This window comes from Lutjanus erythropterus, chromosome 20 (assembly GCF_056507025.1).
Source record: "Lutjanus erythropterus isolate fLutEry1 chromosome 20, fLutEry1.hap2, whole genome shotgun sequence".
Lineage (NCBI taxonomy): Eukaryota > Metazoa > Chordata > Actinopteri > Lutjaniformes > Lutjanidae > Lutjanus > Lutjanus erythropterus.
In genome coordinates, this window is record NC_139336.1 from 2,119,713 (window position 1) to 2,130,745 (window position 11,033).

Sequence of the window (11,033 nt, forward strand, 5' to 3'; positions counted from 1 at the left end):
TTTATATAGCACTTTTCAAGCTTATGCACAAAGTGCTTTCCATATTAAAAGATTTTCAGAATAAAAGGGAAGAAGGCATAAAGATCATACTGAAACATTTAAAAACGCATTTAGAGCAGATAAATAAAACATATTTTCTTAAAAACAATAAAACAATAAAACATTAATTATAGTAGGCCGCTCTATAAAAGTGAGATTTAAGAAGTCGCTTGAAAGCTTCAGTGGAGTCTGCTGATCTCACATTAAGGGGAAGACTGTTCCAGAGCCGAGGGGCCAAAGCTGAAAAGGCACGGTCACCCTTAGTTTTAAGTCTGGTCTGAGGAACAGCCAGGAGATTTTGATCAGCTGATCTCAAGGGCCTGGCTGGACTGTACAGGGTTAAAAGCTCCTTAATATATTCTGGAGCAAGACCATGAATTGCCTTGTATGTAATTAGTACAATTTTAAAATGTATTCTAAAGTTAACTGGTAACCAGTGCAGGGATGCTAAAATTGGGGTGATATGACAGGACTTTCTAGATGTAGTCAGTAATCTGGCTGCTGAGTTCTGGATGAGTTGTAGTTGTGAGACCAAGTGACCAAGGTAAAAAGAGAGTTACAGTAGTCCAGGCGTGACGATATAAAAGCATGTATGACTTTTTCTGTGTCATTAAAACTGAGCATGTGTCTAATCTTGGAGATGTTTCTTAGCTGGTAGAAACAAGACTGTGTGATCTTCCTGGTGTGCTGTTCAAAGGACAGTTGACTGTCAAAAGTTACTCTAAGGTTCTTTGCTACAGATTTTACATTGGTGGAGAGTGGACCTAGAGAGGACTGTATCTGTAATTTGTGACGTTCTGGGCCAAAGATCAAAACCTCTGTTTTATTGCTGTTGAACTGTAGAAAATTCATTGCCATCCAGTCCTTGACACTGGATAAACAGAAATAGAGTATGCTGAGACTGTGTAGTTCTTGAGGTTTAAGTGAAAGGTATAACTGCGTATCATCGGCATAAGAGTGGGAGGAGACGTTGTGTTGCCGAATGATATGTCCAAGGGGTAGCATATAGAGGGAGAATAAAATTGGTCCCAGAATTGATAGGATGAGACTCTTTTAAAGAAGGTGATTCTCTGTAGGGATCCTTTCCATCATGTTGTCAGACACTTAGAAAAACTGTCTCAGCCTGCCATGGCAAAAACAAGCACTTTTAGTGGACACAGTTTGACAGGACAAAATTGCCATCACGTCACAGCTGATGACTGCAGCGCTCTCGCTCAATACTGGACCTGTTTCAACATTTGTGTTGTCATCATTAATCATTTAGACAAAAAAATGAAAAAAATAAGGTCAAGGTTCAAAAATACCAAAGTTAGTTGTTGTTGTTTTATTGTAAGTCTGAACAGTTCCCAGCTGCAGTCTTTTCTCTCTGCTGCTCATCAGTCTGTGTTTGAGAGCAGAGACAGATATTTCATCAGCTGTTCTCCAGGTAACCAGAGAATCTGCTGATATTCATGGTCCTCAGAGAGACTGTCCACCATGACTGTTGACTCCATATGAAGCAAACTAGCAAACTAGCCATGTCCTCATCAATCAGTTCTTCTTCTGTAGAACCACGACTGGTACTATGATAACAATAAGCAGCACGCAAATGGACAGAACGATTGACCACAGAATTTTACAAAGTCTTTTTCTTTTCTGTTCGGCTTCTTTCTTCTTCAGTAAAGAGTCAAATCCTGGTGTGTAGAGGTCCTCGAGCCAAAAGTCCAGATCTTTAGGAGTCTTCTCTTCTTCCTGCAGAGGACATGAAAATAAACTCTGTAATTCTTGTTGTTAGTATCTATGCACAATATACGCATCAGTTTGTATCTTGCCTCTTCCACTTATCTTTGTCATCTTGCAGCCAAAAATGAGGTTAGGGAAAGCTGTTACACTCTGTTCTTTGTAAGACTAATGGTTCCATTAAGAACCCTTTTCATCCAAATAACTAGCTTTTTTTTTCTACCAGAATATGAAAGGGTTCTCAGTAGAAACCCTTGGGATAAAAAAAGGGTTCTTTGTGGAACCCCTAGATGTGTTCTAGATAGTTCTTGTTAACGTCCCCAGAAGGTGGAAATATTCTGGAATTACAGAGTCACCAGTATCTTTTCCTGTCTTTGAAATGTATACACTTAAGCACATATGAATTAGAGGCAGAAGTTGAATAGGAAAATAAAAATCCAAAATGTTTGTATATAAATGTCTGTCATTATTAATGTAAGGAGACCAATCACCAAAAATTGTCATTTATTTGTACCAAAGACTGTTATCTTGTCATAAAAGTAGGTTTGTTGACTCTTCACTTCACCTTCTGGTGTAACCAGCCTCTAACAGACAACCAGTGCACCTCAAACAGACAAATACAACAGGTAGTATATATTTCTGTAAATGTGGACAAAAGCAATAGATTAAGACAAATTAGTCTATACATTTAATGCAAACAGGTTTAATGGACCTTTCTTCACCATTTTTAGACTCTTTTTCACACCACAGCAGCCAAGGTGCTCATTTTGATTATTTTCACATTTATACATGCAATAACTTCATTGAATTATTAAAAAATAAAATGCTGCTGGTAACTGACTTTTCCTAAAAGTGTCTGTATTTTTGTTTAAATTTGTAGTATAAAATATGTTAAAATGACACAAAAGACAAAGAAAATATGATCATTTTTATCTTTTTCAGTCATAGGAGGTCATATTGACCACATGGAAATCGCCACTGTTGCAGTATATTTTTACTTTTTGCACAGCTGGAGATGCATCTTGGTTGCTTAGCAACTATCATTGTCTCTGTCATTAAAACTTCACAAGTGGTCTCAATTTCCAATTTCCCGGCATTAGAATACAAATAATTAATTGATTTGTCTCAATTAAAAATAAAGTAGGGGAGACCAGGGACTGTTGTAACACTGAACTTTTGTGTTAAAGGTCTAAAATTTTGAAACAAAGTATCCTTACTTATTACAAATAGCAATGTTTCAAATTCTTTTTGTTTTTTATTTTTGTACTCGTTTTCCCACAGGCTATGGTTATTTTTGGGGGTGGAAATTTATTATTAATGTTAATTAGGGTTAGGGTTCTTTCTAGATTTGTCTAAAATTTGAATCGGATCACTGATGGTTATTATTCTATAGAAAAACACTGCTGTGAATATATGCAAACATTATGGCATGCATATCGATAAATATATAAATACATATAATAAAATGTACATGTTGGTGTTATTTCAGTTTTTAAAAAGACATACTAACAGAATAAATGCATTAATCTCTCAGTCTGGCATTTATTGTGAGAGATAATAGAGGTTGGAGGTCAAAAGTCAAAATGACTTGTGGCCATTGTAGTAGTTCAAGAACTCTGGCACTTGTAATGTTAATATATATATTAATTACATGCATCGATAGTATCTTTAATAACACTGGTGTATATGATCATATAATATGAGCCAACAGGCTGCATGAAGCAATACTTTTTCTATGATTTAACAAAAAAATTGACTGAATGAATTTGAACAATCAGTGATGAATCATATGGATCCTAAATGAATGAGCAGATGTCAGTCAGTTAAAATAAGGTGTGTTGTGTCTCAGGCAGGGTTAAGAAAGTGAACAGAGGGTGGCAGTGCTGCATCAAGATGTCAGACTGAAACATTTCATCACAACAAGCAGAGAAAGAATTCATCCAGCAGCTCACTAACATAGCTGAGTACTGCTGGACACAGTCATGTCCATCCTTCTGTCTTTTTTGTCTCTGCACCATCCACCATCCTTCATCCCATCAGTCATCCACAGCCTCTCCTCCTCCCCACAGATTACCTTTAAATAATCTGCCAGGTTGCCGTGGACTGTCTGCGTGTCGTACTCTCTGACGGTCCAGGAAGGCTTGTTGGACTTCTTGTTGTCCGCTATGTCCATCGATCGGTCGATGGCCATGTACAGAGGGTTCCTCTTAATGTTGGACTTGAAAGTGACTGGAGTGATGTGCTTCTCCAGGTATCTGTCCACAAACACCACAGGACTGCCCTCTGGGGACGGAGGAGACCTGCTTTCAGTCTTCACCCGTCCCTCCCTCTGTGGACACAGTGAAGCATAGGTTAGAATTCTCACCACATCCTCCACTTTCTATAGACAGAGAGGACATGTTGGACGGTATACCTACATCAGAATTATTTTACATTAAACACATAATGATATTATGAATTTCATTTGTGCAAATTTTCTTTCATTTCCACAGGATGGTGGCTGCTGGCCTGCAGCCCTTTTCTCAGTCTTCTCTGGTCACAGGCCACCAATTTTAATTCAGAACTGCACATCTCTACAACGATGTGACCTAGTTTCTAGTGTTGAAATTCCTCTTTAACTCCTCTCCTCTCCTCTCCTCTCCTCTCCTCTCCTCTCCTCTCCTCTCCTCTCCAACAGATTATATTTTCAACATTTGACTTTATGCATGAAATGCACAATAAAACACTTCCTCCTCTTCTCTTTCCACATTATGACTGACCCAGTACTTTTTACTAGGAATGTAAAGTGCAAATATTTCAACTCTTTTTGATATTTTCACTTTATTCTCGATGTTTTGAATTCATTTTTGATATTTCAACATTTTTGACTTAATTTCTCACATTTCAACTTTATTCTCAATATTTTCACTTTATTGTTGACATTTCAACTTTGTTTCTCACATTTTGATTTTATTTTATGATGCCAATACTCCTCTGTAAAGTGCAAACATTAGAAACAACACAAAAAGTGAGATAATTCAATAAATGATGAAACTAAAAGGTGAAATATCTCATTATCTCCAATAACACAGCAACTTTTGTTTTTGTCTGTTTTCTAGTGACTGAGTTTATTATGAAACAAGGCAATTAAAAATTTAAATGCCCAGTGTGTGAGTTTTATCAGTGTTCATTCACCTGAAAATAAGACTTGTTGTGATTTTGTTATGGTTGAATGAGTCCTGTAGATATAAAATCTATAGGGGGAGCAGCTCCTCTTACATGGAGGTCACCATGTTGCACTGCCATGTTAAAAAAAAATACACTGGAACCTTGACTGCTCTTCTACAGACTACTTAGAGGACTGCAAACACCTCGTCTCACTCTCCTCTTCCAAGCATGTAGAAGAAGCTACAGTGGCCCCAGAACATGCACTAAACATTTTATATGAACAAAAAATGCCTTACAAATCAGATTCATTATTTAATGAAGGGCGATCGTACCTAATACAGATACACGTGAGCACTAATAGATAGATTTTATGTAGTGTATGTAGTAAAGTGGAGTGTGTGAGCAGCAGCTGGGGTTGGGTGTGGGGGGTGGATGATAGGATGAGAGAGGCTAACTTGGTATATTTAGAGTCTTCAGTCTTCAGCAGCAGTGGGAGGTGATGGAGGCTGCAGCTCTGGGGAGGAATCTGTTCTTCAGTCTGTTAGAGCGGGCATTGATGGCTCTGTGTCTCTTCCCTGATGGCGGGGGGACAAACAGTCTGTGACCTGGCTGGGTCAAATCCTGACTGACACTGCTTGCCTTTTTGTGTAGACGGCCAGAACTCATTGTGTTTGGGAGCACAGTGTTTGCCATTAGGGCAGAGACCTCTCTGTTCTCTGTAGTGCAGCTGGCGCACTGTAGCACTCTGTGGCACGATGGCAGAGGATGTTCTCTGAGCTGCTCCTGTAGATGTTTACCAGGAGCTGAGAGAGACGTTTGGTCTGTTGAGCTTTCTCTAGCAGGTGGGAGGTGTTAGGGTCTATGAGAGATCTGTGTTATATGGATGGACACTCTTCACCTCCTCAGTGTGCATGTGGAGAGGGGGATGTGTGGTCTCCTGGATCTCCTTATGGCTTTTGCATCACTTCTTAATATTCAGAAATGATTTGTAGTCTCTACAGCTGAAGTGTCAAACTCATCTAGTTCAGAGGCCACATACAGCCTCATTTGATCTGAAGTGGGTCAATCCAATAAAACCATTGCATTTAAAAAAAAAAAAAAAAAAAAAAAAAAAAAAAAAAAAAAGCTTTTTTAGTGTATTCTGAAAATGTTCACAATTAATATTTCATCCATTTACAAAATAGCTGATCAGTTTGAGATTTCCTGAGGAAAGAAAAGAGATGCAATTTCAACAATATGTCTCCACATTCTCAGTCTCAGTCCACTGTCAATACACAGACAAAGAAACCCAACACTTTGTGGGGCCTTTTCCACCAAACTTTACTCAAGTTCTTGAACTGGTTCTGTTCAAGATCCGTGGAACCTTGGTGCTGTCTATTTCCACCAGTTTTGAGCTGAACCTTTGTAGCCAAGGATGTCATCAAAGAGGGCGCTGCAGAATGCACAACCTGAAGAATATGACACGCCCACTTTGGATATTTTGTACTCCCAGCTCAATGTTTCAGGTTCTGAACCAATTTATTTTTTGGTGAAAATGCTCAGAACCAGTTCGAAATTAGGTGCTTGAACTGGAACAAACTAGTTCAATGTTTCAGGTCTATGTATCCACTATTATCCTTTTTGACAAACATCTTCCACCGGTGGCTCCTGTATGAACAGTAGCGATTGATTGACAGTGTTGAGTCACGTCGCCTTTATGTAAGCACCGGGGGTCTATAAAAACATATCCAGCTGAGGGCTGCTACTCTTATTATCAGTGTGATTCTCTGTGGAAAAATCAGGGACAGCACTGCATTTTTGATCATGTAATGTGTGCGTGAACAACGGACCTGCATCTTGTCTGCAGCTAATCTTTAATACGACTGACTGGACTGATCAGCCTAATTTTTTTTGAGTACATTCATGACTGTATGCTCAAGGACCTCTGTGATTCACAATTTTTGAAAAACCTTAAAAAAAAAACTCATTTTTTATGGCTCCACCTGGCAACAGTCATAGCTCCTTGCATTATGTTTTCAGGCCATTGCATTCTTGTCAATGATATTTCAAGAATGTATTAAAGGAATGTCTTCAAACTTGACACAAATGTTCACTTGGACTCAAAGATGATCTGATGAAATTCTGGTGGTCAAACATGATGGTGACCTCACCAAACACATTTTTGGCCATAACTCAAAATGTCATGTGGTAATTCTGACAAAACTACATATAAATATTTAATAAGATAAAATAATGTAGTAATGACATTTTATATCCACAAAGTAAAGGTCAACTTCACATCATAATGTTCAGCTCTCTATCAGTCCTCTGTCCTCCTCTGTAAAAATAGTCTCTAAGTGAAGACAGCATGTTTCTATCTGGGAATTATTCACTGGAGTTTTGCCCTCAATACCTTTTATGAAATTCCTTCAAAGACTATTATCTGTAACTTGACAGGTTGGTGGAGACAAACAACTGTGAAGCAGTGATTCTATTTTTTTGACTGCTCTGTTTTATATGACCACTGACAGCTGACTTCTCACTCTTCTTAACCAGCCACTACACAAGTGATCATCGACTGCTTCAGTTTGAAATCTTGTTTCAGCTCAGGACAACGTATGTATGAGTCATGAAAAATGTGAAAATCTCAGCTGGTTGCATCTGGCAGTTGTGGTGACATTGCAGTAGGTGCTTCACCATCTGTTCCCTGGTAAGGATCTGCACTCTAATGAGTGCTCACTTGAATATCACTGTTTGCTGTTGTCAACTTTCCCAGCAGGTATCATCATTTGATCTCATATCATATGAAGTACTTCATTCATGGTTCTGATGATGATGTGGCTGTGATGAAGAAAACAGAAGTCTGTTTCACATGAACACACTGCTGGCAGGGCTGATAAACTTGGAGTTAGCAGTGAGTTGGTAAAGAAACTTCAGATACTGCTGATCCAGGATCAGTGATGTTGTGGCTCAGCCGAGAGACAGACTACATGTGACACAGGCCCCAGGTGTGAAAGTGACTTTAGTTAATATTGTGCTTAAAACAATCTGTTATTACTCAGGATCTCTATGGTGTGGTATGTTATACAGGTTGTAAACCCCCAAGGACAAACTTTATGATTTTTGTATTACATAAACTTCACTTTATTCACTTTACTTTACTAACAACTCTGAGTTCAGCCCTCACTGTGTTGTTATTTTTCTGGATTCATAATCAAAAATGAGCCCATCCTCCTCCTGTTCCCTGGACGTGATGACTGATTCATTCTGAATAATGTCCTGTCCTGTTCTCCTGTTTCACTGTCGCCACCCTGCTCCAGATTGTTATGTTCATTTCTGCCAGAAGATCATTCATGCAGACTAAATGCACATCATAAATAATGTATCTGGCTTTAATGTGGAGTAACATTTAACAGGTAACTTCAGTATTTTTCAACCAGGGTCTACTTCCCCACATTTTTCTGTCTCAGGGACTAATGGGGACAACAATTTTTGGTCCAGTACTGGGGGAGACACAGCCGTCAGCTGTGAAACAGGCTGTGATGTAATCCTTATGAGCAACAGTAAACTGTCAAAGTGTGTCCATTGAAAGTTTTGTTTTTGCCACTGACAGGCTCAGATTGATATTCTGAGTTGACAGCATGATGGAAAGGATCCCCACAGAGACAGAGCTTTTTGTTAAAGAGTCAGATTCTTTTTGTTTTACCAGAAACAGCTTTTTGTCGCTCTCGCCAAACTCACTTCATTTACAGAAACAGCTAATTTCTCATTTTAAAACACACTTCATTCAAACTGGACAGAACATCATCAACAAACATCTTGGCTTGTCTTTCCACTGTTTCAACAATCACCAGCTCTGCCTGTGTGAAATTATTTTACCCCTGATTCCTCCTGTGAATTAAGGTTTTATTCTGACTACACCAGAGCTGGCAATTGTTGGAACAGTATAAAGATGAATCAAGATGGTTTTGGTGAGTTTTGTTATGAAGTGTGTTTTATGATTTAAAAAAGCAAAAACAAAGTAAGCATTTAGTATAGCACTTATAAAAAGTTGTAAAAAAAAGAAAAGAAAAGAAAAAAAGCCTCCTTATATATAATCCTTGTATATAATCTCACAATGAACATGTTTACTGTGGAACTATTAACACTTATTAATGTCAATAAGCATCTTATAAGACCATATTACCTATTAACTATTGCTTATTACATGCACCTTCATATAAAGTCTCCCCATCATGATAAAATGACTGTTTCTGTAAATGGAGTCTGGTGGCTTTAGTAAAAGCATTAAGGCATAAAATGTCTGGTTCTGGTTTAACAAAAAGCTCAGTTTCTGTAGAGATCCTTTGTATAATTAATTGTAATATAATGTAACACTTGGAATAACAAGCTGAGCCTGTCAGTGGCAAAACAGTTTGTAATTAATTATAAGGATTACATTGTAGTCTGTTTCCCAGCTGACAGCTGGACCAGTTTCAAAAGTTGCTGTCTCCATTAACACAGAAACATTGGGAAATAATTACCAGATTGAAAAAATACTAAAGTTACCCTTTAAGGAACCAAATCATATTAAAGTATAGAAACACACTGAGATGAACAGACACAGAAGTTCATACCTGAGAGTAGACTCTGTTCTGCCAGTGTCTGTGACTGGACATAACCGCCCCGACCTGGAACATGCCGTGTGTGGCCGGCAGCATCCCAACGTCCAGCTGGAGGAACTTCTCTGGGTGGTTGTTGTTGGGCAGAACAGAGATGTCCATCCTGGCTCTGCTCTCTGTCGCTCCATCCACATCGACTGACTGCTTCACCTGCCGGCAGCCCGGTTGGATGCACACGCTCACTACGACCTGCAAGCTCTGTAATAATTCATGAAGAGCAAGATATTTATGAGGCTGTATCACTTGCAGGTGTGTGTAACCCAAGCTGACCATTAAGAGGCTGACGCTGCCAAGGAGCAACAGTGCAGAGTAGGATTGATAGGAGAGGAGAGGGAGAGGTGGAGGCCTGGTGCCTCAGTTTACGCAAGCTGCATCCATACTGAAGTCATCTGAGGATTGTGTTACGTAAAAACTGCCAGCGGTGAAATGTAAGTAAGTATACACATACAAACATACAACATACAAAGACTAACCAACACTATATAGAAGTAGAGCTCAGACAATTGATTGTATTTGTAATAATCTGAGGAGGAGGAGAGGACTGAAAAAAGTGAAGCTAACACAGTAGTGTCAAAAACTGCAGTTCCTCGCATGGCCACTTGAGGCTGGATCCTAAAGTGAGTCAATCCCCACAGAGCTCCATATTAACATGTCCAACTTTACAGCAGAAATAAACATGTTTACAGTCTGCTTCAAAAAATGGTCTTGGCAATGGCAGACTAAGGCTATCTGGGGGGCAGGGGCAAAAAACATTAAAAAGGCACCAGCTGTATGTGGTGGGGCACCAGCACACTGAAAATCGAGATGCAAGTGTAGTGAAATATAAATAATATTCCCCTTCCTCCCCTGAGTCCATCAGTGATCTCTGTAGCTAATTTCCTCATTCATGAAAACTGTATGGAGTCTGAATGTTTGTATAAATCACCTGTTACACTGTATGGTGTAAAGTTAAGGGCGTGGCCACTTTGAGTGTCAAATCTAAAAATACATCATCAAGAAGCTTCATAAGACAGTCTAAAATCCCCTTGATGAAAGTCCTGCACTCAACCCATTCATCCTCCCCAACCTGCTATTGATGTCACACATTATACAATGTCACCTGGCTTGTTTAAAGCCTTTCTTACAGAAAGCCCAGACTGACATGTTCAACAAAAAAACTACCACGGCTTTGAGAGGGGGGTGGCAGGTTAATAAGGGGGTTGCTTTTTGGTCATTTTGCAATAAAGGTGATGGCATCCCCCTAAAACCACAGACCACCAACCAAATAGAAGCAACTAAAAAAACAATGAACCAGGTGTGGACAGGAGCTGCTCCCTGGACCTGAACCTAAGTATTAGCAGTTTCAGTAAAGGATCTGAATTCTCTCTTCACCAGTGAAAGATGCAGCCACCTATAGAAGACTCACACCCTCTCTGTGTGATGCATGGTGTCATTTCTGCTGTGTCAGCGCTTCAGTCCAAAGAATGATGATACCTGGGCAGCTGACAG

General features: G+C 39.2%; 1 protein-coding gene across 1 annotated transcript; it reads right to left on the reverse strand.

Moving 5' to 3' along the window:
* Window positions 1-1,569: 1,569 nt before the first annotated feature.
* Window positions 1,570-9,807, reverse strand: minar2 (membrane integral NOTCH2 associated receptor 2). Its single transcript, XM_084746624.1, has 3 exons — window positions 9,501-9,807; window positions 3,833-4,138; window positions 1,570-1,761 (listed from the first exon to the last, which is right to left on the reverse strand). The coding sequence occupies exons 1-3, from the start codon at window positions 9,645-9,647 to the stop codon at window positions 1,570-1,572; spliced, it is 645 nt and encodes a 214-aa protein (XP_084602750.1). The 5' UTR covers window positions 9,648-9,807.
* Window positions 9,808-11,033: the final 1,226 nt, after the last annotated feature.